A 27,738-nucleotide genomic window follows, 5' to 3' on the forward strand; every position below is an offset into this window, starting at 1 on the left:
TCCGGGTTATCACCTGTGCTTCTAACTGATTGGTCACAGAGCAGAAGTTCAGCAGACCTCTGCTTGATTGATTGATTTGCTACAGCAGCTCACAGAGTTCAAAGAAACATGTTACTGACTAGATTATTGATCTCTCATAAAAGGGTATAACTCAGGAACAGCCAGACGGAAGAGATGCACAGGGCAAGGCGTGTGAGGGGTGCGTAGCTTCCATGCCCTCTCCAGGTGCCCACTCTCCCTGAATCTCCCTGTGTTCATCAACCTGGAAACTCACTAACCCTCGCTGTTGAAGTTTTTATAGAGCTTAGTCCGTAGCTCCCCTCTCCCCCTTCCCAGAGGTCAGCGGGTGGGCCTGCAAGTCCCCTCTGATCACTAGACTTTCTGACGACTGGCCCCATCCTGAGGCTCTCTAGGGGTCCCATCTGAGTAACCTCGTTAGCACACACGCAGGTGCTAATGAAGGACAAACACTCCCATCACCCAGGAAATTCCAAGGGCTTCAGGGGCTCTGTGCCAGGAACCAGGGACAGAGACCAGATGTACATGGCAATGAGGGCGGTAAACGTCAGACCCCAAATATCTGTCAACAGCAGGACCAGCGGGGGCTGGCGTCACGGAAGGAAAACCCAGAGCCTGCAGCGTCCTGGCTCCGTCCCTAGCTGCCCCCTCCTCTCAGGAGTGGCTCCCCCACCTCTGAAATTCCTTCAAGAGCTGAGACGCAGGCCCCCCGTGCTCCCTCCCCATCCACCCCTCTGCCCCGCCCAGATGGTCCAGGTTTGATCCCGCGGGTCTCCTTACCCCAGGGGCGAGGAAGGGCCATCGGCTCCTGGAAGTATTCACTGGCCAGCTGACCATTTCTGAGATGATTCCCCACCCAGACAGCTCACCTGCCCGGCGATGCACTTTACACCCCACGCCTGCCGGGTCTCTGTAGGTCCAGCTGCTGAGGCAATTGGTTGAGCGTGTGGGGAATGAACTCCTGCCTCACACTCACCAAACACAAATTGAGTTTGAGATCCATCATAGAACTGAACGTAAAAACAAAAACTAACGCTCCTATAAGGAAAGCTAGATTTTTTCAGAGGGGCAGAAGAAGGCACTAACCCTCAAAGATAAAAGTGTCAAATTGGATCATGAAAGTAAAAAACATTTCCCTGTCAAAGGATGCTATTAAGATATCAAGACAATGATGAAGCAAGCCAGATACTAGGAGAACATTGATAGATAAATAAATAGATTGATAGATAGATATAGATGATAGGTAGGTAGATAGATACATAGATGATAGACAGATATAGTAGATAATAGAATACATAGATAGATGATAGATAATAGATAGATGAGAGATGGATAGATTGATAGATTGTTGATAGATAGATGAGAGATAGATGAGAGGTAGATAGATGATAGGTGGATAGGAGATAATAAGTAGATGATAGATAGACAATAGATAGATAGATAATAGGTAAATGGATAACAGATGATAGATAATAGAGAGATAGATAATAGATTAGATAGATAGATAGATGATAGATAATAGATAGCTAGATATAGATATATACACACACAGTTTATTTAGCTGGAATTTATGAAGAATTTCAATAAATTAATCACAAAAAAAGAAAAGCAAAAAAAAACCAACACAATAAAAATGGACCCCAAAATTGAACATTTTTCCAAGAAAGCATATAAATGGCCAATAAACACATGAAATGGTGCTCAACAACCCTCGTCACCCGAGAAACACAAATCCAGGCGAACACGAGACACCATCACACACCACGAGAACACCGAAGGCTGTTCAAACCTGTAAGTATTAGGGAAGACGGGGAACCACTGGTGCTCTCAGCATGGCCGGCAAGGATGAAAATGGCGTGAGCATCGTGGAAACTGTCAGTTTCTTATAAAGTTAAACCTCCCCCCGCCTACGCCCCAGCAAGCCCACTCCTACATGCATAAGCAAAAGACACGCGTTCACAAAAGACTCCTATATAGATATATGTGTGTGTGTAAACATATATAATTGAATCACTTTGCTGTACACCTGAAACTAACACGACATTGTACATGAGTTATATTTCAATCAAATAAATCAACAAAATATTAAGACTGGTGGTTTGGATGCAGGAACTATAAGTAGTCTTATTTTTCTGCTCGATACTTTTATTTACAGAAATGACACCAACTGATTTTTAAGTAGAGAAACATAAACATTAGAGCCGGGGACAGAGGATCTTTATCAATGAGCAGAAACTGGAAAGCCGAAGACGGTGACTCACTGCCTGCGGGTGACCAGCTCTCAGGGGCTCCCCGAGCCGGGAGCTCAGGCTCTGTTCACCAAGAGAAATACCTTGAGGAAGAGGCCGCATTTAGAAACCAGAGAAGCAGACCTCAGCTTGAGCTATTGGGAGCTCATGGGACGGCAAAGAGTTTAAAAATAACACTTGTGGGGCTTCCCTGGTGGCGCAGTGGTTGAGAGTCCGCCTGCCGATGCAGGGGACACGGGTTCGTGACCCGGTCCGGGAAGATCCCACCTGCCGCGGAGCGGCTGGGCCCGTGAGCCATGGCCGCTGAGCCTGCGCGTCTGGAGCCTGTGCTCCGCAGCGGGAGAGGTCACAGCAGTGAGAGGCCCGCGTACCGCAAAAAAAAATAATAATAAATAAATAAAAATAACACTTGTGCCTTTGAAATAAGTAAACACATAAGAGGAAGCCATCGTGTGTCGAGTATAAACAACTGGCAGGTACACAGAGGCTCCTAACCCAGGAGGCTCCACACCTGAGCACCTGCCCTCTGTCCCCACCCGCCCCTCTGAACTACTCCACCCTCCACCCACCAGAACGTGGGCTGCTGTGTGCCCGTGTGCTGCTGCGTGCCAGCCTGTTCCTGCTCCAGCAAAGGGGGCTGTGGCTCCTGTGGGGGCTCCCAGTCCAGCTGCTGTGTCCCCATTTGCTGCCAGTGCAAGATCTGAGATGCTGACCACAGACCTCAAGCGGTTCCAGCCAATGCAGCATCCCTGGCCACGAGTGGTGACACATCCCATACCCCCAGTGCACACTTCTCGGTCCATCCTCTCCAGGAGTGATGCGGTCTGAATCTTCAGGACCAGAGATCCTGATGGAGAAGGGGGTCCCCCTCACGCCCTCTGAGCCATCTGACGATTCACTGCCACACTCGTAACTCAGAAGAATCTTCCTCCTGCCCGCTGAGCTTTACCATCTGCAGGCCCTTCAGGGGCTAAGCCACAGAAAACCCACCCACCATGCTCCGAATGGGGCACAGAGCTGTTCTAACATCTCCTTCCTGGCCTCTTACTGCTGGGTCCTGATTCTCATATAACCTCAGGGCTGGCGCTCGCCGCCCAGAGCCTGGGGGCCCAGACCCACTAAATACCCCTCCCCTCTTCCCTGACACCAGCTCATTCTGATTCTTGGTCTAGGAAATTCTATTCTGGACTTTGTGAAGCCTCTAAATAAATTCTCAACAACAAGCCTTGTCTCACTATGATTCTCTTCTTACAGCCTTTCTCCGAAGAAACATTTCTAAACGTCTGGTGCACCATCAGTGGTAGCAGAAACCAGGGTGTGTTGGCAATATTTACTAAAATTTAGTACATGTACACCTTTTTATTCTGTACCTTGACTTCTCAGTATTTATCCAGAGGAAAGGATGCTGGATGTTCACAAATTTTGTGGGCAAGGTCAGTTCACACAAAATTATTTTTAAGACAATGAAAGTAGCAACCACCTAAAATCGAATGACTGAGGCTTGTTTATATGACTTATGATATATTCTTTGGGTGGTTGTACAGACAACCAGTACAAATGCCGGTGGGATCTTTGTAACCTGGGGATGTGGTTTTGTTATTAGGTAATGAAAAAAAGTCACAAAATGTTATAAGCCTGTGATCACATCCATGCGTGCCCAACCCAAGAGAGATGGATGAGGTAAAGTTTCCTTAATCTTTTTTTTTGGCTGTGTTGGGTCTTAGCTGCAGGATCTTCATTGTGGCTTCTCTCTAGTTGTGGTGTGTGGGTTTTCTCTCTCTAGTTGAGGCGTACGGGGTCAGTAGTTGTGGCACGTGGGCTTAGTTGCCCCACGGCATGTGCGATCTTAGTTCCCCGACGAGGGGTCAAACCCATGACCCTTGCATTGGAAGGCGGATTCTTTACCACTGGACCACGAAGGAAGTCCCTAATCTTTTTATTTTTCATTTTAAAAATTAATAAACTTTTAAAAAATATGCAGATTTGGGACACTATGAGCATTCTTTATTCTGAAATGGGTGGTGTTTACATGGTACAAAAGTTCAGTGAGCTGTAAACTTTTAAGGTAGGTACACTTTCCCACCTCAAATCAAAAGCAAAACACAAAAATGAAAATAAATTATGCAGATGTTCTTAAGTCACACGAAGAAATAGATCACATCAAGCCCAATGTCGGATGTCAGAGAAAAATCACTTGCCTGGTTTCGCCAGATACAACACCATGCGGTGAGCAGGCACCTCTGGCCCTAAGCAAAGAGCTCGCCTCTACATGGAGTTTTCCGAATATGCTGCTCCTCCAGGAACTGCTGGCATTGTCAACACCAAAGAACGGTGGGAAACTTTTCATGAGGAGCCTGAAACCTTTTGTGAGACCCAATCCTGTCTTCCACAAACTCAAAGGTACAAAAATCTCTGGAGGGACAAGAGCGGCGCAGGCCAAGAACACTGGCAGGAAACACAAAGACTGCACAGCCAATCACCAAAAGGGCAGTAGGTGTCAGGGAGGGCTCTGCAGACAGGATCAGTGTGTTCCAGGGGCAAGGAACACCGACCCCAGTTCCCTCTGGGCTCAGGAACACTGACCCAGCATCATTCACTGGAGATCGCCATCAGCCAGGTAAACTTGTGGGGACGGATCTATCTAATGGGGAAAGAAGAGTCTTTCAACAAATGGTACTGGGACCACTGGATACCACAAGTTGGGCCCTTATTTCACACCATACACAAAAATTAACTAAAAATAGACCCAAGACCCAAATTTAAGGGCTAACACTATGGAACTCTTAGAAGAAAACAGAGGTGTAAATATCCATGACCTTGGATTTGGCAAAGCTTTCTTAGATATGACACCAAAAGCATAAGCAACAAAAGAAAAATGGATAACTTGGACTTCATCAAAATTAAAAACATTTGTGCTTCAAAGAATATCACTAGGAAAGTGAAGAGACAACACAGACTGGGAAAAAATGTTTGCAAATTGTATATCTGAAATGGGCTTTTATCTGAAGTATACAAACTTAACTTTGCCTGATGGTGATTGCCCACGATTTCTGCTCAGGAAATTGGAAATAGAGGGAAACTTCCTCAACTTGATAAAGAACATCTACAAAAACCTACAGGTAACATAATATTTAATGGTAAGAAACTCAAAGCTTTCCTACGAAGATCAGAAACAAGGCAGAGATGTACTACTGTCTCACCACTGCTTTCCAACATCATACTGGAAGTGCTAGCTAATGCAAGAAGACAAGAAAAGGAAACAAAAGGTATACAGACTTGGAAGGAAGAAATAAAACTGTCTTTGCTCACAGATGACATGATCACATGTGTAGAAAATCCAAAATAATCAATAACAACAACTCCCAAGGACAGACCACCCCCCATCTCATGTCCCCTGCCTCCTGTCTGTAGAAAAGTTTTAGCCTCCTAGGCCTTTCCTAAGTTCCAAAGAGCTAATTTAAGCAGAGAGGTGAGAAAATGCAGAAACAAAGGAAAACAGTCAAGCAAGACAAAATAAGAGTTTAGCCATAAAACAAAGTCAAGAACTTTAGTTCTTCCTTAAGGGCTATAGATAATATCCTGAGCCATATCTTTGAGCTGTTTTGCAGATACTGAAACCCCCACCAGGTGGGAAAAGTTAACTGCATGCTGACCACCAGCACAGAAGCCCCAGATCAGCTGGAACCAAAAGGTTGATGATTGAGAGTCTCGAAACACCACCCTGTTATGTCACCATCGACCAATCAGAGAATTGTGCGTGAGCTGATCACCCACCCTGTGACCCCCTCCCTCACAGAGTCTTTAAAGACCCTTCCCCCAGGAATTCCCTGGCAGTCCAGTTGTTAGGACTCCACGTTTTCACTGCTGAGGGTGTGGGTTCAAACACTGGTCGGGGAGATAAGATCCTGCAAGCCATGGCCAAAAATAATTAACCAATTATTTAATTAATTAATTTTTTTAAAAAAAGACCCTTCCCTGAAAGCCATGGGGGAGTTCAGGTCTTTTGAACATAAGCTGCCCATTCTCCTTGCTTGGTACTGTGCAGTTAACGCTGCACTTTTCTTCATCACAACCCAGTGTCAGTAGATTTGCATTGCTGTGTGTTGGGTAAGTGGACTCAAGTTTGGTTCGGTAACCAATACAGAATTACCATGTGACTCATCAATTCTACACCTAGGTATATACCCAAAAGAATTGAAAGTAGGAACTCAAACAGGTATTTGTACACTCTCATTCTGGCAGCATATTCACAATTGCCAAAAGGTGGAAATAACCCAAGTGTTCAACAGATAAATGGGTTAAAAAAAAAAAAGTGATCTATACACACAATGGAATATTATTCAGCCATAAGAACAATGCAGTTCTGATATATGCTACACCATGCATGAACCTCAAACACATTATGCTTAATGAAATCAGCCAGACACAAAACGACAAACATTGCTATTATTCCATTGTTATGAAATGTCTAGAATGGGCAAATTCATAGAGACAGAAACCAGACCCCAAACCACCAGGGCTGGTGGGAGAGGGAATGAGAGTTATTGCTTAATGGGGACAGAGTTTCTGTTTGGAGTGAAGAAAACAATCTGGAAATGGATGGTGGTGATGATTACACAACATCATGATTGTACTTAATGCCACTGAATTGTATACTTAAAAATGGTTAACATGGTAGATTTTATGCTATGTGTGTTTTATCACAATTTTAAAATTACTTTAAGATGACAGATGAATAATAAAATAAACCAGAAAGTTTATTTAGAAATTAAGATTCCCTAAGGAATCCCTAAAAGAGGGGATCCTAGAATTGGGAGTGAACAGGGGCTGTCTCCCCTCTACCCTGAGCTACATGGTGTTGGAGACTCCTGGGTAGAGAAGGGGCATCAAAGGCACCTTCAGGTAAGTGAGGGTCTGGGCTTCATTGGGGACTCGGTAGAGAGAACAGCACACACCTAAGAACTGCAAGTGTCCCATTCCTAGAAAATTCCAGAAAAGCTAAAAATTCTGGAAATTAATTTCCATTAATAACTGCAAAACAACCAAAAAATAATAATAGCTGCAAAACAAAATGGCAAGAGGTTAAATTTAGAAACATGAGAAAGAGGATGGTGGGCAGAGCCAATGAGAGGCCAGGGACAAGAATCGTGCATGTGCACACACACACACACTCACTCAATGTGCCCTGGAGAAACGGCACGAACAGGAAGTAGGAAGCCAGTATGTGGTCAGCTTGACCCTGGCAAGTGTATAAAGACTCCTAGCCCAGAAGGCTCCACACCTGAGCACCCACCCTCTCTCCCCACCTGCTCCTCTGACATACTCCACCCTCCACCCACCAGAACATGGGCTGCTGCGGCTCCAGCTGCTGTGTTCCCGTCTGCTGCTGTAAGCCTGTGTGCTGCTGCGTGCCAGCCCGTTCCTGCTCCAGCTGTGGCAAAGGGGGCTGTGGCTCTTGTGGGGGCTCCCAGTCCAGCTGCTGTGTCCCCATTTGCTGCCAGTGCAAGATCTGGGGCTCTGACCTCGGACCCCCCTACAAGTGGCTCCAATCTGAGCTCCCATGGTCATGACCAGTGAGACGCCCCATATCCTCAGAGCCCAGAGCCTTGTCCATCTTTATCAGGAAAGGCATCACCTGAGACTCTGGATCCTGACAGAGCCGAAGGGTCACCTCATGCTCTGTCCCCATCTTGGAGTCCCTCCCCCACTCCTTGTCTCTGCACTTGTGTCTGATGCTCATCGGGGTTTGAACCAGAAACACTCACCACTTTCCTCACTGAACTCCAAGGATCAGCTAGTGCTGTTACTGCCAGAGACCTACCTATCTCCCTGTCTCCATCACCTCTCTTCTGCTCGACCTGTAATACCTGAGCTGTGCTGGGTCAGGGCCCCCAGGAGGTAGCTAATGACCCCCTGCCCTGGGGCCGCCAGGTACCCCCAAACCATCTCTCCTCTTCCCTGGGCCTTGCCCCCCCAACACCTCTCACTGTCCTCTGTCTGTCAAGGTCTGCTCCAGACCCTGAAGAGCCCCTAAATAAACACATTCTCCAACACAAGCCTTGGGCTCACTGTGATTCTTTTTTACATTCTTTGTAGACGTAAAACCTAGCAAACACCCAGTGGGAGTGAACACTGACGAAGTTTCATGATATTTACAAATGTTTAACTGGCATAGCCTTTTTGAGAGATACGTTTTCTCAGAATGTGTCCTAAGGAACAATTCCTGGTTATTCCCCAGAAAAAAACATAATAAGGCTGTGAGTCAGATCGTTATTTATAGAAGCAAGAATTCAGGAGGTCCCTAAAAGTACAGCCAGTGTGACTTGGTGATGTGAGAAAGTCTTCCACCCACAGGGTGAGCGGCAGGTGGAGGGCACAGACGCGTGTGCATCCTTGCCACCTGAAAGGACGATTCTGTTGTCAGGAAGGACCTGCCAGGACATAGCCTTTTCTCAGCTTCTGTGTACTCGGGACCTTGAGTAATATTTCTGTTTCTCAGCTGGGGCTCCTTCCTGCTCTAAAACACAGTCAGGACCAGTCTCTTAGGAGAATCTGAGCTTATCTCATTTGCCTTTTTAAACTACACGTTTTTTATGTTGATTCAAAAACATGGTTTAAAATAACATACAGGAGGCGGAATCAAGATGGCAGTGTGGGAGGACGCAGAGTTAGCATCTCCCCACAACTAGGGCACCTGCCAGCCTCTGGTGGGGGACTCTGACGTCCAAGAAGATGGGAGGAACCCTAAAAGTGAACCAGTAGGACGTACGGGGACTGAGAGGGGAGGAGAAGTGGAGGCCAGACAGGATCGGCACCCCTGAGGCAGGGAAGATCAGGAGAGGCAGGTGGAAGGGACTCTCTGGGAAGAGAGGGAGAGGAGTCGAGGGCGGTCGCCTGGCCCATTCGGGCTGGGGAGCCTGTTGAGCTCCCAGGCTGGTCCCCTGCCTTCCAAGGCCACCCCCCTCTCCAAGCTTCACTGGTCCTGGGGGCATAGGGGTGAGACCAAGGAGATCAGGTGAGGCAGGCAGGAGGGGCCCTCCCAGACCGGAGGAGCAGGAGAGGAGAGGAGGGTGTTTGCCCCACCCACTAGAGCCCAGGAAGCCTGCTGGGCTCCCAAGTGAGGTCCCTGCCCTCTGCGACCAGGGGTGGGGGGCACACCTAGGCCCCTTCCGTTCCTTGAGCCTAAGCCCCACCCCCCACATCCCCCGGGGCCTTTCCCAGCTCTGTGGGTCCTGAGCATTGGCCCCGCCCACTGCCCAAACCTCGCCCTTGCTTAGGCCCTGCCCCCCACAGCCAAGGCCTTTTCACCCCGCTTTTTCTTTTTTTTCTTTTCCTTCCTCCTCTTTTATACTACTGTGGTACTGACGTACCTTCCGGTTGTTGATTCATCTATATTTTTATATTCTTTCTAACATATCTGTTAGTTTCCTACTCTAATTTTACTTTTTACTTTGTTATTGTTCTTTTTTTTTTGCCACCCCACATGGCTTGCAGGATCTTGGTTCACGAGCCCAGGGTCAGGCCAAAGCTCCTGCGGTGGGAGCTCTGAGTCCAAACCACTGGACAAACAGAGAACCTCAGACCCCAGGGACTATTCATTGGAGTGAGTTCTCACAGGGTTCCTCATCTCAGCACAAAGACCCAGCTCTACGCAATAGCCTACAAACTCCAGTGTTGGAAGCCTCAGGCCAAACAAACAGTAAGACAGGACACAATCCCACTCACAAAAAAAAAAAAAAGTGAAACAGCAAAAATATATGTCACAGATGAAGGAGCAAGGTAAAAACCTACAAGACCAAATAAATGAAGAGGAAATAGGCAATCTACCTGAAAAAGAATTCAGAGTAATGATAGTAAAGATGATCCAGAATGGAGGTATGGATTGAGAAAATACAAGAAATGTTTAACAAGGATCTAGAAGAATGAAAGAACAAACAAACAGAGATGAACAACACAATAACTGAAATGAAAAATACACTAGAAGGAATCAATAACAGAATAACGGAGGCAGAAGAACAAATAAGTGAGCTGGAAGACAAAACGGTGGAAATAAGTGCCAAGGAGCAGAATAAAGAAAATAGGATGAAAAGAATTGAGGACAGTCCCAGAGACCTCTGGCACAACACTAAACACACCAACATTTGAATTATAGCGGTCTCAGAAGAAGAAGAGAAAAAGAAAGGGTCTGAGAAAATATTTGAAGAGATTATATTTGAAAACTTCCCTAACATGGACAAGGAAATAGTCATCCAAGTCCAGGAAGCACAGAGAGTCTCATTCAGGATAAACCCTAGGAAAAACACACCAAGACACATATTAATCAAACTAACAAAAATTAAATTCAAAGAAAAAATATTAAAAGCAGCAAGGGAAAACAAAAGATAACATACAAAGGAATCCCCATAAGGTTATCAGCTGATTTTTCAGTGCAAACTCTGCAGGCCAGAAGGGAGTGGCAGGATATACTTAAAGTGATGAAAGAGAAAAACCTACAACCAAGATTACTCTACCCAGCATGGATCTCATTCAGATTCGATGGAGAGGTCAAAAGCTTTACAGACAAGCAAAAGCTAAGAGAATTCAGCACCACCAAACCAGCTTTACAGCAAATGCTAAAGGAACTTCTCTAAGCGGGAAACACAAGAGAAGAAAAAGACCCACAAAAACAAACCCAAAACAATTAAGAAAATGGTAATAGGAACATACATATCAATAATAACCTTGAATGTAAATGGATTAAATGCCCCAACCAAAAGACACAGACTGGCTGAATGGATACAAAAACAAGACCCATATATGCTGTCTACAAGAGACCCACTTCAGACCTAGGGACACATACAGACTGAAAGTGAAGGGATGGAAAAAGATATTCCATGCAAATGGAAATCAAAATCAAGCTGGAGGGCTTCCCTGGTGGCACAGTGGTTGAGAGTCCGCCTGCCAATGCAGGGGACATGGGTTCGTGCCCTGGTCCAGGAGGATCCCACATGCTGCAGAGCAGCTGGGCCCGTGAGCCATGGCTGCTGAGCCTGTGCGTCTGGAGCCTGTGCTCCGCAACGGGAGAGGCCACAACAGTGAGAGGCCCGCGTACCGCAAAAAAAAAAAAAAAAAAAAAAAAAAAAAAATCAAGCTGGAGTAGCAATACTCGTATCAGATAAAATAGACTTTAAAATAAAGACTGTTACAAGAGATAAGCAGGGACACTACATAATGATCAAAGGATCAATCCAAGAAGAAGATATAACAATTATAAATGTTTATGCACCCAGCATAGGAGCACCTCAATATATAAGGCAAATGCTAACAACCATGAAAGGAGAAATCTATAGTAACACAATAATAGTAGGGGACTTTGACACCCCACATACACCAATGGACAGATCATCCAAACAGAAAATAAATGAGGAAACACAAGATTTAAATGACACAATACACCAGATAGATCTAATTGACATTTATAGAACATTCCACCCAAAAGTGGCAGAATACACTTTCTTCTCAAGTGCACACGGAACATTCTCCAGATGTCATTTGTGGCATCTTGGGTCACAAATCAAGCCTCAGAAATTTAAGAAAATTGAAGTTGTATCAAGCATCTTTTCTGACCACAACGCTATGAGATTGGAAATCAATTACAGGAAAAAAAACTGTAAAAAACACAAATACACAGAGGCTAATACACAGTGTGCTACTAAATGACCAAGAGATCACTGAAGAAATCAAAGAAGAAATTAAAAAATACATAGAAACAAATGACAATGAAAATACAATGGGATGCAGCAAAAGCAATTCTAAGAGGGAAGTTTATAACAATTCAGTCTCACCTCAAGAAACAAGAAAAATCTCAAATAAACAATCTAACCCTACACTTGAAACGACTAGAGAAAGAAGAACAAAGAAAACCCAAAGTCAGTAGAAGGAAAGAAATCATAACGATCAGAGCAGAAATAAATTAAATAGAAATGAAGAAAACAACGCAAAGATCAATAAAACTAAAAGGTGGTTCTTTGAGGAGATAAACAAAATTGATAAACCCTTAGCCAGACTCATCAAAAAAAAAAAAGGGAGAGGATGCAAATCAATAAAATTAGAAATGAAAAAGGAGAAATCACAACTGACACTGCAGAAATGCAAAGGATTATAAGAGACTACTACAAACAACTATATGCCAATAAAATGGACAACCATGAAGATATGGATAAGTTCTTGGAAAGGTACAATTTTCCAAGACTGAACCAGGAAGAATTAGAAAATATAAACAGACCTATCACAAGTAATGAAATTGAAACCGTAATTTAAAATCTTCCAACAAACAGAAGTCCAGGACCAGATGGCTTCAGAGGCAAATTCTATCAAACATTCAGAGAAGAGCTAACACTGATCCTTCTCAAACTCTTCCAAAAATTTGCAGAGGGAGGAACACTCCCAAATTCATTCTACGAAGCCACCATCACCCTGATACCAAAACCAGAAAAAGATATCACAGAAAAAGAAAATTATAGACCAATATCACTGATGAACATAGATGCAAAAATACTGAACAAAATACTAGTAAACAGAATCCAATAGCACATTAAAGGAATCATACACCATGGTCAAGTGGGATTTATCCCAGGGATGCAAGGATTCTTCAATATACGCAAATCAATCAATGTGAAACACCACATTAACAAATTAAGGAATAAAAACCATATGATCATCTCAATAGATGCAGAAAAAGCTTTTGACAAAATTCAACACCCATTTATGATAAACACTCTCCAGAAAATGGGCATAGAGGGAACCTACCTCAACATAATAAAGGCCATATATGACAAACCCACAGCAAGCATCATACTCAATGGTGAAAAACTGAAAGCATTTCCATTAAGATCAGGAACAAGACAAGGATGTCCACTCTCACCACTCCTTTTCAACATAGTTTGGAAGTCCTAGCCACAGCAATCAGAGAAGAAAAAGAAATAAAAGGAATACAAATTGGAAAAGAAGAAGTAAAACTGTCACTGTTTGCCAATGACATGATACTATACAGAGAGAATCCTAAAGATGACACCAGAAAACTATTAGAACTATTCGATGAATTGGGTAAAGTTGCAGGATACAAAATTAATGCACAGAAATTTCTGGCATTCCTATACACCAACAACAAAAAATCAGAAAGAGAAATTAAAGAAACACTCCCATTTACCATTGCAACAAAAAGAATAAAATACCTAGGAATAAACCTGGCTAAGGAGCAAAAGACTTGTACTCAGAAAACTATAAAACACTGATGAAAGAAATCAAAGATGACATAAACAGTTGGAGAAATATACCATGTTCTCAGATTGGAAGAATCAATATTGTGAAAATGACTCTACTACCCAAAGCAATCTACAGATTCAGTGCAATCCCTATCAAGCTACCAATGGCGTTTTTCACAGAACTAGAACAAAAAATTTCACAATTTGTATGGAAACACAAAAGACCCCGAATAGCCAAAGCAATCTTGAGAAAGAAAAACGGAGCTGGAGGAATCAGGCTCCCTGACTTCAGACTATACCACAAAGCTACAGTAATCAAGACAGTATTATACTGGCACAAAAACAGAAATACAGATCAATGGAACAGGATAGAAAGCCCAGAGATAAACCCATGCACCTATGGTCACCTTATCTTTGGTAAAGGAGGCAAGAATATACAATGGAGAAAAGACAGCCTCTTCAATAAGTGGTGCTGGGAAAACTGGACAGCTACATGTAAAAGAATGAAATTAGAACACTCCCTAACACCATACACAAAAATAAACTCAAAATGGATTAAAGACCTAAATGTAAGGCCAGATACTATAAAACTCTTAGAGGAAAACATAGGCAGAACATTTCATGACATAAATCACAGCAAGATCCTTTTTGACTCACCTCCTAGAGAAATGGAAATAAAAACAAAAATAAACAAATGGGACCTAATGAAACTTAAAAGCTTTTGCACAGCAAAGGAAACTGTAAACAAGATGAAAAGACAACCCTCAGAATGGGAGAAAATATTTGCAAATGAAACAACTGACAAAGGATTAATCTCCAAAATATAAAAGCAGCTCATGCAGCTCAATATCAAAGAAACAAACAACCCAGTCCAAAAATGGGCAGAAGACCTAAATAGACATTTCTCCAAAGAAGACATACAGACTGCCAACAAACACATTAAAGGATGCTCAACATCACTAATCATTAGAGAAATGCAAATCAAAACTACAATAATGTATCACCTCCCACCGGTCAGAATGGGCATCATCAAAAAATCTACAAACAATAAATGCTAGAGAGGCTGTGGAGAAAAGGGAACCCTCTTGCACTGTTGGTGGGAGTGTAAATTGGTACAGCCACTATGGAGAACAGCATGGAGGTTCCGCAAAAAACTAAAACTAGAACTACCATACAGACCAGCAATCCCACTACTGGGCATGTACCCTGAGAAAACTATAATTCAAAAAGAGTCATGTACCACAATGTTCACTGCAGCTCTATTTACAATAGCCAGGACATGGAAGCATCCTAAGTGTCCATGGACAGATGAACAGATAAAGAAGATGTGGCACATATATACAATGGAATATTACTCAGACATACAAAGAAATGAAATTGCATTATTTGTAGTGAGGTGGATGGTCCTAGAGTCTGTCATACAGAGTTAAGTAAGTCAGAAAGAGAAAAACAAATACTGTATGCTAACACATATATATGGAATCTAAAAACAAAAAATGGTTCCGAAGAACCTAGGGTCAGGACAGGAATAAAGACGCAGACGTAGACAATGGACTTGAGGACACCGGGAGGGGGAAGGGTAAGCTGGGACGAAGTGAGAGAATGGCATGGACATATATACACTACGAAATGTAAAACAGATAGCTAGTGGGAAGCAGCCGCATAGCACAGGGAGATCAGCTCCGTGCTTTGTGACCACCTAGAGGGGTGGGATAGGGAGGGTGGGAGGGAGGGAGACGCAAGAGGGAGGAGATATGGGGATATATGTATATGTATAGCTGATTCACTTTGTTTTACAGCAGAAACTAACACAACATTGTAAAGCAATTATACTCCAATAAAGATCTATTTAAAAAATAACATATAAATGATAAAATGATCCAGATATTCCAAATAATTCCTAAAGAAAGACATTCTAGACATTGGGACCCATGGTGTCTCAGGAGAGAAGCATCTCAGGTTCTCAGAAAAGGCTGCAAACCTTCACTGACTCCACGAGCTCTTATTCAACACCTGCTGGATACCAGGCCCCGTTCTGACTCAGGAAACAGCAGCGAACAGCGTAAAGGACCTGCTCTCCAGGTCCTGACCGTCCAGTCGAGAGAGGCAGACAGGAAACATGTGAGCAGCCAGCGGGTGATGCCAGGCGCTGAGCAGGTGCCGTGGAAATGGGAGGAAAGGCTGGAAGGACGAGCGTGCAGCCCGGGGCCACAGCATCGCGATGCCCAACCCAGATGCCACGTAGAAGACCACTAGGCACGTGGGGACGCAAATGAGGATGGCGGTCTTTCTCCACCTCAGTGTAGAGCAGCGATGCTCCCCAAGGCCAGAGGCAGACGGGCTCCAGTTCATGACAAAACTCTCCCCACGCACAGAATAACGAGGAAAAATTTGTTTTTCATGAAGTTAAAAAAGATTCAATGCAAAAAGCTAAACTTGACACTGAGATTCTACCTTTGCTCATGATCAATGCTAAAATCTCCCTGCCTGACACTGATGTCAGTGGTGGGTGCTTTTCCAAGTCCTTTGTCAGCAAAGTCAAAAGTTGTCAACAGGGGCTTCCCTGGCGGCGCAGTGGTTGAGAGTCCGCCTGCCGCTGCAGGGACACGGGTTCCTGCCCCGGTCCGGGAAGATCCCACATGCCGCGGAGCGGCGGGGCCCGTGAGTCATGGCCGCTGAGCCTGCGCATCCGGAGCCTGTGCTCCGCAACGGGAGAGGCCACAACAGTGAGAGGCCTGCGTACCGCAAAAAAAAAAAAAAGTTGTCAACAGTAAGCCGGTCCTTAGCACCGTTTTGTAAAATTTTATAGACCCATGAAATTCAGAACGCTGGGAACCACTCTCTTGGGCCTAATAAGATATTAACTGTACCCCTGATGCAAAAAACCTCTCAAATAATATAGTGGGTTTCTTGATTTACTGGTGTGTCCACCTTGAAATAGGAAAATACCCTGTGGATATCCACAGAAAAGCACACAAGCTCTCAAATCAAACACTGCTGATGGGTGCATTTTAACTACCCTCTGCAAATACCAGTTATTGGTTTGGCCAAGAAGTTCGTTCGGGTTTTTCCGTAACATCTTAACAGAATAGAATAGAATTATACTATTCACGTTTCTTTGTAAGCAACTTGATTTTTTTCACCAAAACATGTATCATGGATATCCATCCTAGGAGGTAGGTGTAGGTCTGACTCTTTCGTGGTTTGTATGCCTATACATGCATACCTTTCACATAGCAGGAGCACGTAACACACACGGGACTCACTTCTATGTTGTCCTCTTCTTGGCCTGCCTCCTACCATTCCCCCATCCCACCCAACCACCATGCTAACCGCCCCCCCCCACCAGGGACATACCCAAAATACACGTGAGATATTTTGTACTGTTTGTAACAAAACCAGGATCCTATTATGCTCATTTCTCTGCATCTGCATTTATCACCAACCAGTGCCTAGGGGAAATGTCTCCCATTCAACTGGTATGGCTTAATCTAATCTTCGTACAGGGAATTATTATTGGTTTCCAATTTGGTGGTACTTTTTTTGCCAGTGCTAACATAAATATAAAATATATATGTGGGGCTTCCCTGGTGGCGCAGTGGTTGAGAGTCCGCCTGCCGATGCAGGGGACACGAGTCTGGGAAGATCCTACATGCCGCAGAACAGCTGGGCCCGTGAGCCATGGCCGCTGAGCCTGCGCATCCGGAGCCTGTGCTCCGCAACGGGAGAGGCCACAACAGTGAGAGGCCCGTGTACCGCAAAAAAAAAAATATATGTGTGTGTGTGTGTGTGTGTGTGTGTGTGTGTGTGTGTGCTTATATTTGCTTTTATTTTTAGCAATTTCAAGGCTAATTGTGTTGATATTACCTAATTGTATTAATTGATGCTTTCAAAACCAGTAAGTTGTAACAATCTGTATTCCCAGGCAAAATGTATAAGTGCACCCTTTTCCCCAGTTTCACCAGCAATAGGTGCTATCGTTCTCGTTAATTTTTTCCAGACTGGTAGATATAAAATATCTCATTCTTACTTTAATTTGCTTTTATCTGACTACCAGGGAATTTGATCTACTTTTCATATTTTTATTGAACATTTCTCTTCAGTGAATTGCCTATTTTCTACCCAACTGTTTGTGTTCTACTGGTGAATTTTTAAGAGCTGTTAATGTTCTACAGATCTTAGAACCGATAAAAGACCCCAGCAAGTTTTCAGGATACAAGATCCACCTCCAAACCTTGACTGCGTGTCTATTCACTCACAATGAACAATCTGAAATTGAGCAGGCAATTCCACAGTCCCACAAAGAGCAAATTATTTCAGTGTAAATTTAACAAAGGAAAAAGCACTCTGAAAATGATGAAACATCATGGAAAGAAATTAAAGAAGATCTAAATACATTGAAAGACAGCACACGTTTTGTTATGTTTATGTGCCCCCGACAGTCGTACGTTGAAGCCCTAACACCCAGTATGGCTGTATTTGGAAGTGGGGCCTCTGAGGAAGTACTCGAGGTTAACTGAGGTCACAAGGGTGGGCGTTGATCCTATAGGATTACTGTCCTTATGAAAAGAGACAGCAGAGAGCCCTCTCTCCCCGCTCCCTCCCCTCCCCTCCCCCTCCCTCTCCCTCTGTCTCTCTCTCCCCCCACCCCCAGGCATGCACATGCTAAGGAAAGGCTGTGTGGGGAACACAGTGAGAAGACAGCCATCTGCAACCCATGGGGAGAGCTCTCACCAGAAACTGAATCAGCTGGCACCTTGATCTTGGACTCTGGCCTCCAGAACTGTGAGAAAACAAATTTCTGTTGTTTAAGTCACCGAGTCTATGGTATTTTGTTATGGCAGCTCGAGCTGACAAACACAAAGACTTGATATTATTATTATATATATATTTTTTGTGGTATGCGGGCCTCTCACTGCTGTGGCCTCTCCTGTTGCGGAGCACAGGCTCTGGACGTGCAGGCCCAATGGCCATGGCTCACGGGCCCAGCCGCTCCACGGCACGTGGGATCCTCCCGGACCGGGGCACGAACCTGCATGCCCTGCATCGGCAGGCGGACTCTCAACCACTGCGCCACCAGGGAAGCCCAAGACTTGATATTATTAAGATGGCAATACTTCCCAAACTGATCTACAGATTCAATGAAACCTCTATCAGAATTCCAGCTGGCTTCTTTGAAGAAACTGACAAGCTGATTTTAAAGTTCCTATGGGAACTTAAGGGATCCAAAACAATCTTTGAAAAGAAGAACAAAGTTGAGGACCTGCACTTGCTGATATCAAAACTTACTACAAAGCTATTTTAGTCAAGACAGTGTGGTACTGGCATAAGGACAGACACATAGACCCATGGAACAGAACCGAAAGAAAGCCCAGAAATAAATCCTCATATATTGGGTTGGCCAAAGTTTCATTCGGTTTTTTTCCATAAGATGTGGCTCTAGTAGCACTTAGTTATCTTTAATTTCATTTGAGACAATTTTGTTAGATCATATTGTGACAGCTGTCATATCAGCGTTCATTTTTTTAATACTTTCATTTTATCTTTTCCCTCTCCCCTTTTATTTTATTACTTTTATTTATTTGTTTATTTATTTATTTTTGGCTGTGTTGGGTCTTCATTGCTGCGTGCAGGCTTTCTCTAGTTGTGGCGAGTGGAGGCTACTCTTCATTGTGGTGCGCGGGCTTCTCATTGCGGTGGTTTCTCTTGTTGCAGAGCATGGGCTCTAGGCGTGCAGGCTTCAGTAGTTGTGGCTTGCGGGCTCTAGAGTACAGGCTCTGTAGTTATGGTGCACGGGCTTAGTCACTCCACAGCATGTGGGATCTTCCCGGACCAGGGCTCGAACCCGTGTCCCCTGCATTGGCAGGCAGATTCTTAACCACTGCGCCACCAGGGAAGTCCCTCAGCATTCATTTTTTAAAAACTTCAAATTTGGTGAATTATTGTGTAGCCATTTTAGTATTGATGATGGAAGAAAATATCAACATTTTCAGCATATTACGTTTTATTATTTCAAGAAAGATAAAAACAGAACTGAAATGCAAAAAAAGATTTGTGCAGTGTGTGGAGAAGGTGCTGTGACTGATTGAACGTGTCAAAAGTGGTTTGTGAAGTTTTATGCTGGAGATTTCTCACTGGACAATGTTCCACGGTCAGGTGGACCAGTTGAAGTTCATAGCGATCAAATCGAGACATTAATTTAGAAAATCAACGTTATACCACGAGGGAGATCGCTGACATACCAAAATATCCAAACTAATCACTGAAAATCATTTGCACCAGCTTGGTTATGTTCATCACTTTGATGTTTGGGTTCCACGTAAGTGAGGCAAGAAAAACCTTCTTGACTGTATTTCCACATGCGATTCTCTACCTAAATGTAGTGAAAACATTTCGTTTATAAAACAAATTCTGACAGGTGATGAAAAGTGGATACTGTACGAAAATGTGGAACAGAAGAGATCGTGGGGCAGCGAAATGAACCACCGCCAACCACACTAAGGGCCGGTCTTCATCCAAAGAAGGTGATGTTGTATATATGGTGGGAGTGGAGGGGAGTTCTCTATTATGAGCTCCTTCTGGAAAACCAAATGATTAATGCCAACAAGTACTGCTCCCAATTAGACCAACTGAAAGCAGCACTAAATGAAAAGTGTCCAGAATTAGTAAACAGAAAACGCATAATCTTCCATCAGGATAATGCAAGACCGCATGTTTCTTTGATGACAAGGCAGAAACTGTTGCAGCTTGGCTGGGAAGTTCTGATTCATCTGCCATATTCACCAGACATTGCACCTTCGGATTTTCATTTATTTCAGTCTTTACAAAACTCTCTTAATGGAAAAAAATTCCATTCCCTGGAAGACTGTAAAAGGCACCTGGAACAGTTCTTTGCTCAAAAAGATGAAAAGTTTTGGGAAGATGGAATTATGAATTTGCCTGAAAAATGGCAGAAGGTAGTAGGACAAAATGGTGAATACATTGTTCAATAAAGTTCTGGTTGAAAATGAAAAATGTGTCTTTTACTTTTACTTATAAACTGAAGGAACTTGGGCTTCCCTGGTGGCGCAGTGGTTGAGAGTCCGCCTGCCAATGCAGGGGACACGGGTTTGTGCACCGGTCTGGGAAGATCCCACATGCCGTGGAGTGGCTGGGCCCGTGAGCCATGGCCGCTGAGCCTGTGCATCTGGAGGCTGTGCTCCTCAATGGGAGAGGCCACAACAGTGAGAGGCCCACGTACCACAAAAAAAAAAAAAAAAAAAAACTGCCAATGACTACTGACAAGGGTGCCAAGATCAGTGAGGAAAGGATAGTCTCTTCAACAAATGGTGCTGAGAGGGACTTCCCTGGTGGTCCAGTGGTAAAGAATCCACCTTCAAATGCTGGGGACTTGGGTTCGATCCCTGGTCGGGGAACTAAGACCCCACATGCTGTGAGGCAACTAAGTCCGCACGCCACAACTACTGAGCTCGCATGCCTCAATGAGAGAGCCCATGTGCTGCAAACTACAGAGCCCACGTGCTCTGCAGCCCGCATGCCACAACTAGAGAGAGAAAACGCGCATGCCACAACTAGAGAGAAGCCCAAGCACGGCAACGAAAAGACCCTGCACCATAACAAAGATCCCTTGTGCCACAACTAAGACCTGACGCAGCCAAAAAAATAAGGAAAATAAATAAATACAATAAATAATTTTTTTAAATGGTGCTGAGAAAACTGGACCTCCATATGCAAAGGAATGAGTTAGAGCCTTACTTTACACCATATACAATACCTAATTCAAAAGGGCTCAAAGGCCTACAATTAAGAGGTCAAAACTATAAAACTCTTAGAAGACTTGGGGGTAAATCTTTGTGACCTTGAATTTGGCAATGGTTTCTTAGCTATGACATCAAAACACAAGCAACAGAAGAAAAGAATAGGTAACCTGTACTTCATTGAAATGTAAAAATTTTGTACATCAAAGGACACGACCAAAAATGTGAAAAGGCAATCTGCAGAATGAGAAAAATATTTACAAATCACGTATATGAGAAGGGTCTAGTGACCAGAATATATAAAGAACTCTTACAACTCAAAAGTAAAAAGTGGGCAGGACTTGCCTGGTGGTGCAGTGGTTGAGAATTCGCCTGCCAATGCAGGGGACATGGGTTTGAGCCCTGGTCCGGGAAGATCCCACATGCCGCAGAGCAATTAAGCCCGTGTACCACAACTACTGAAGCCTGTGCACCTAGAGCCCGTGCTCAGCAACAAGAGAAGCCACTGCAATGAGAAGCCTGCGCACTGCTACCAAGATTAGCCCCCACTCACCACGACTAGAGAAAGCCCGCGTGCGGCAACAAAAACCCAAAGCAGCCAAGAATAAATAATTAATTTTTTTAAGTGGGCAAATGATCTTCATAGATATTTCTCTGAAGAAGATATAGAAATGGCCAACAAGCACATGAAAAGATTTGCAACATCATTAGTCATCAGGGAAATTTAAATCAAAGCCAGAATGAGACACCACTGCACACCCATGGGATGGCCGTAATAAAGAAGGTCAGTATGGTAACGACGTGGAAGAATTGGACCCTCCATACACTGCTGCTGGGAATGTAACTGGATCAGAACAATCCGGCCGTTCCTTGAAGAGCTGAACATCAGGTCATCATATGGTCCAGGAATTCTTCTCCTGGGTTTATAACTAAGAGAAATGAAAACATATGTCCACACAAAAGCTTGTACACAAATGCTCACAGCAGAAAAGAAAATGGATATAGACACAGAACTTACACCTTTCCCAAAAATTAACTCAAAATGGATCATAGACCTAAGTAGAAACCACAAAACTATAAAACTCCTAAAAGATAAGCGGAGAAAATCTGGTGACCTTGGGTTGAGTGAGGACTTCTTAGACACAACATCAGAAACATGATCTGTAAAGAAATAAGCTGTACTTTGTTAAAATTAAAAACATCTGCTCTGCAAAAACACTATTAAGAGAATGAAAAGACAAGCCACAGCCTGGGGGGAGAATTAAAAACCTTTCCAAAACACATCTCAGATACAGGACTGGTGTCCAAAATATACAAAGAGGGACTTGCCTGCTAGCACAGTGGTTAAGGATCCGCCTGCCACTCTCTCACTTTGTCCCAGCGTGAGAGAGCAGCATGGACATATATACACTACCAAATATAAAATAGATAGCTAGTGGGAAGCAGCCACATAGCACAGGGAGATCAGCTCGGTGCTTTGTGACCACCTAGAGGGATGGGTAGGGAGGGTGGGAGGGAGGGAGATGCAAGAGGAAAGAGATATGGGAACATGTGTATATGTATGGCTGATTCACTTTGTTATAAAGCAGAAACTAACACACCATTGTAAAGCAATTATACTCCAATAAAGATGTTTAAAAAAAAAGAATCCCCCTGCCAATGCAGGGAACAAAGTTCCGATCCCTGATCTGGGAAGATCCCACATGCCGTGGAGCAACTAAGCCTGTGTGCCACAACTACTGAGCCCACGTGCCACAACTACTGAAGCCCGCGCACCTAGAGCCCGTGCTCCGTAACAAGAGAAGCCACCGCAATGAGAAGCCCGCACACCGCAACAAAGACGAGCCCTTGCTCGCTGCAACTAGAGAAAGCCCGCGCGCAGCAACGAGGACCCAACGCAGCCAATAAATAAATAAATAACAAAATATACAAAGAATTCTTAAAACTCAACAATAGAAAACAAACAACTCAATTTAAAAGTGGGCAAAAGATCTGAAAGTACACATCACCAAAGAGGATGTTCAGATGATAAGTAATCACATGAAAAGATGCCCCATGTCACAGAGCACTCAGGAGTTGCAAATTTAAATGACAAGGAGATACCTCTCTATACACCCTGGTGGGAATACAAAATAGTGCAGCCCCTTTGGGAACTAAACATGCTCTTACCATACTATTCAGCAATCACGTTCCTTGGTATTTACCCAAAGGAGTGGAAAACGTATGTCTACACAAAAACCTGCCCATGGTTGTTCATAGCAGCATTACTTAAAATGACCAAAAATTGGAAGCCACCAAGATACCCTTCAGTAGGTGAGCGGATAAATAAACTGTGGTCCATCCAGACAATGAAATGCTATTCAGTGCTAAAAAGAAATGATCAAATAACTAATAAGGACCTACTGTATAGCACAGGGAACTCTACTCACTACTCTGTAATGGCCTATATGGGGAAAGAATCTTAAAAAAAGAGTGGATATATGTATATTTATAACTGATTCACTTCGCTGTACACCGGAAACTAACACAACATTGTTAATCAACTACACTCCAATAAAAATGTTTTAAAAAAGAAAGAAAGGAATGAACTATCAAGCCATGAAAAGACAGAGAGGAGCCTTAAAAGCATGTCACTAAGTGAAAGAAGCCAATCTGAAAAGTTGACGTAGTGTATGATACCAACCACGTGACATTCTGGAAAAGACAAAGCTGTGGAGACAGTAAAAAGATCAGGGTTTTGCAGGTGGGGGGCGAGGCAGTAAGGAGGTGAGATGAGTAAATGGAGCACAGGGAATATTTAGGGCAGTGAAGCTCTTATTCTGTATGATACCGTAATGATGGATACGTGTCATTACACTTTTCTCAAAACCCACAGAGTGTACAACACAAAGAGTGAATTCTAAAGTAAAATATGGGGACTTCCCTGGTGGTCCAGTGGGTAAGACTCTGCGTTTCCAATGCAGGGGACACGGGTTCGATCCCTGGTCAGGGAACTAAGATCCCACATGCTGCAGGGCAACAAAGCCTGTGCACCACAACTACTGAGCCCTCGTGCCTCAACTGAGACCCGACAGCCAAAAATAAATTAATTGATTTTTTTGAATACATAAAAAAATAATAAATAAATTAAAAAAATAAACTATGGACTTTTGTTAAATGGTAATACATCAGTATTGGCTCACCAATTGTAACAAATGTACCACACTAATGCAAAATGCAAAAACTATGGGAAATCGGGTGGGTAAAGGGTGTATATGGGAATCCTCTGTACTTTTCACTCCATTTCTTCTATAAACCTAAAACTGTTCCAAAAAAATAAAGCCTATTAAATGTTTTTAAATCTGTGTGTGTGTGTGTGTGAGCACATCTGACTCACCTAAGCTACTCTTCATTCTGTTTTGTTTACTTGTCATTCAACTCCACCAGAAACTCCATTCTAGTAGGAGCTGGTGCCCAATCTCCTCATTCCTCCAACTCCGTCGCCCCTTAAGTGTGATGTAAGACTTCTTGCTGCCCCGTGGTGCCCACTCCACCTGCTAGGGCATCTGTGCTGGCTGCACCCTCCCAAGATGGGGGAGGCAACCTGGGCTCTGGCCCCGTGGACCATCAGCACAAGGCAAGGGTCAGACGCCTTCAGGCCGTCAGGTGGAATCCACCCTGCTTCCCAATGTGTCCACTGCTCCTCCAGGAGAAGAGAGGACCCATCCCTCCTTTTTCTTACCTCCTTGGGGACTAAGAGTGAGGACACTTGACTTGACTCCCCCTCTACTCTGTGGTTCTCTGTGGTCCAAGTCCTTCTCCAGACCCACTACACCCCAATCCTTCCCCAGGCCAGGGTTTCTGACTCTTTCCCAAGTTCTCAATAAGCCCAGAGTTTCAAGGAAAGCCTGAAGCTTCATCTGCAACCCCATGCATGAGCTCCCTCCCCGCCAACCTCACATGAGTTGGAATCAAAGTTGGCAGTCGAGGAAAGGTACTACAACTCAAGCTGCCATCTTCCTGGAATCCCCTCCAAATTTTACTTCTGAAGAGAGCTGCAAATTTTCTAAACATTAATCAACAGCATCCGACAGTGTACCAAAATAAAACACACACTGTGACCAACCTGGGTTTATTCCAGGCATGCAAGGATGGTTCGATATCAGGAAATCTAGTCAAACCAGAGGGATGTAGAGATCACCACCTGACCATTCACGAGGAAGCCCTGAGATAAGGGCACAACCGAACACGGTGCTGCAGACTGGTTAGTGAACTTCACTCTGTAATCGAGTAAAAGGCTAACTTCGTGAGGAGAAACGTGCCGCTCTACCAAGATCATCATGTAATTCGCAGGATCCCTTGTCAGGGCCAGAATCAGAGATAGAGACTGGAAGAAAAGCGGAGGAAAGGAGGGGAATTCTCATGCAAAAGGGAAGATGTCCAGCCAAGGGCAGCTGGGTTGGCAGCCCGAGGAGGAAGGTGGCCAGCAGGAGCGGGGGCCCGAGAGGATTCAGGAGCTGTGACATCTGGGACTCAGGCTTAAGTCTTCCTTTTCAGTAAAGTAATCCTCTTATGCCCTCTTCAGGGCTTAGACCCATCCCTTCAACAAAGTAGCCTTGTATCAGCAACAACTTGGTGTTTAAAGCTTTTTTTTTAAATTTTTATTGATTGATTGATTTTTGGCTGTGTTGGGTCTTCGTTGGGCTGCGTTGGGTCTTCGGTGGGCTTTCTCTAGTTGCGGCGAGTGGAGGCTACTCTTCATTGCGGTGTGCAGCTTCTCATTGTGGTGGCTTCTCTTGTTGCGGAGCATGGCTCTAGGCATGTGGGCTTCAGTAGTTGTGGCACGTGGTTTCAGTAGTTGTAGTGCGCGGGCTCAGTAGTTGTGGTGCGTGGGCTTAGTTGCTCCGCGGCACGTGGACCTTCCCAGACCAGGGCTCGAACCCGTGTCCCCTGCATTGGCAGGCAGATTCTCAACCACTGCACCACCAGAGAAGCCCCCGGCTTGGTGTTTAGAGAGGAACCTTCTTTCTCTCACAGAGCAAGGCTGAGGAGGGAGACAGACCAGCAGCTGAAAGAAGTACCCTCAGGAGGGAATGGTGTGAGTGGAGAAAGGAAAGAACAGGAACCAGAGGCACCTGTGAGGTTCAGAAATACTCAAGGAGGGGAAGGGATTTTCTTCTAAATACCAGGATGGGAACTAGACCATTCTTATTTGGATATTAAAGGAAAGGGTACCCCAAAAAAGCTGACAAAAGTCTCGGGTAAAATGAGGCAAAAATACCGACATACTTATTCATGCCTAGAAATCAACCAAAAAGTCATCTTCAGGCGACTGGATGATGGGCAATCTGTTTTCTTCTCTAGCTCTTATTGTTTCCAGGAAAGACCATGCATGACCTTTAAACTCCACCCATGTAAGATTAACACTGTCAGGGAGAAGCGAGCACAGCAAAGGTAAGAGCCCCTGGGTGGACCATGTCGTCCATAGGTCACCTGAGGTCAGCAGAGAGACCAGGTGACCAGCGCCCTGGGGCTCCTGCGGAGCCCTGGCAGCCTAGAGCTGAGGTCCTAATTACAGGGGCCAAAACAAAGGGGAAGAGGAAGGACAGACAGGAAACAAAGAAAGTGGATGATCACCTTCCTCCTGGATGAACCACGAGGAAGGCAAGAGCAAAGGGGAAAGCAGGGCTTAGAGTCACAAGGAAGGGCACCTTGTGCACTTGGCACCTGGCCCCGGCAGGTATATAAGGGCTCCTGACCCAGGAGGCTCCACACCTGAGCACCTGCCCTCTCTCTCCACCTGCTCCTCTGACCTACTTCACCCTCCACTCACCAGAACATGGGCTGCTGTTGCTTCAGCTGCTGTGTGCCCATCGTGTGCTGCTGCATGCCAGCCTGTTCCTGCTCCAGCTGTGGCAAAGGGGGCTGTGGCTCCTTCCAGTCCAGCTGCTGTGTCCCCATTTGCTGCCAGTGCCAGATCTAGAGCTCGGGACCCAGACGTTGGGTGTCTCACTGTTTGGTGAAACCCGTATTCTTGTGGTTTCCCTGAATCAGCTCCTTTGCACACACCCTCCCTGATATACCCACGACCTTCTACTTCTCACTTGTGTACGTATCTCGCTCCACGGCTCAGCTCTCCCTCTGGGACCTGTCTTTACCCTCCTCACTCAGGAGACGTGTATTTTCTAGTCACTGGAGATGCATCTCCTTAGAATCAGGTGCCGCTGACCACGACGACTGGCCTTTCTGACTCATGTGTGTGTCAGTTTCTGCTCTTCCCGGGCCGGCTGAGATCTGCAAGGCCAGGTCCATGTTCAGAGTGATGGCCGAGGACCCTGTGTCCCACTGGGCCGTGTCCTGTTTCCCTGGAACCCTCCTCTCCCTACAAGAGCTTCCTTCCTTCCTCTGCCTCCAACTTCATCTGTTTATAAAAAAAAAACAACCAACTTTCCCTTCAATAAAACTTCTCCTGTCTCTTACGCCAACTGTATA

General features: G+C 44.6%; 1 protein-coding gene across 1 annotated transcript; it reads left to right on the forward strand.

The window, feature by feature from the left end:
* Nucleotides 1–1,850: 1,850 nt before the first annotated feature.
* On the forward strand, nucleotides 1,851–27,229 carry KRTAP5-6 (keratin associated protein 5-6; the record flags this gene model as incomplete). Its single annotated transcript, XM_082660144.1, has 3 exons — nucleotides 1,851–1,892; nucleotides 7,610–7,806; nucleotides 27,106–27,229. The coding sequence occupies 3 exons, from the start codon at nucleotides 1,851–1,853 to the stop codon at nucleotides 27,227–27,229; spliced, it is 363 nt and encodes a 120-aa protein (XP_082516270.1).
* Between the last annotated feature and the right edge of the window lie 509 nt (nucleotides 27,230–27,738).

Source organism: Grampus griseus (assembly GCF_964374135.1).
Source record: "Grampus griseus genome assembly, chromosome: 8".
Taxonomy (NCBI): domain Eukaryota; kingdom Metazoa; phylum Chordata; class Mammalia; order Artiodactyla; family Delphinidae; genus Grampus; species Grampus griseus.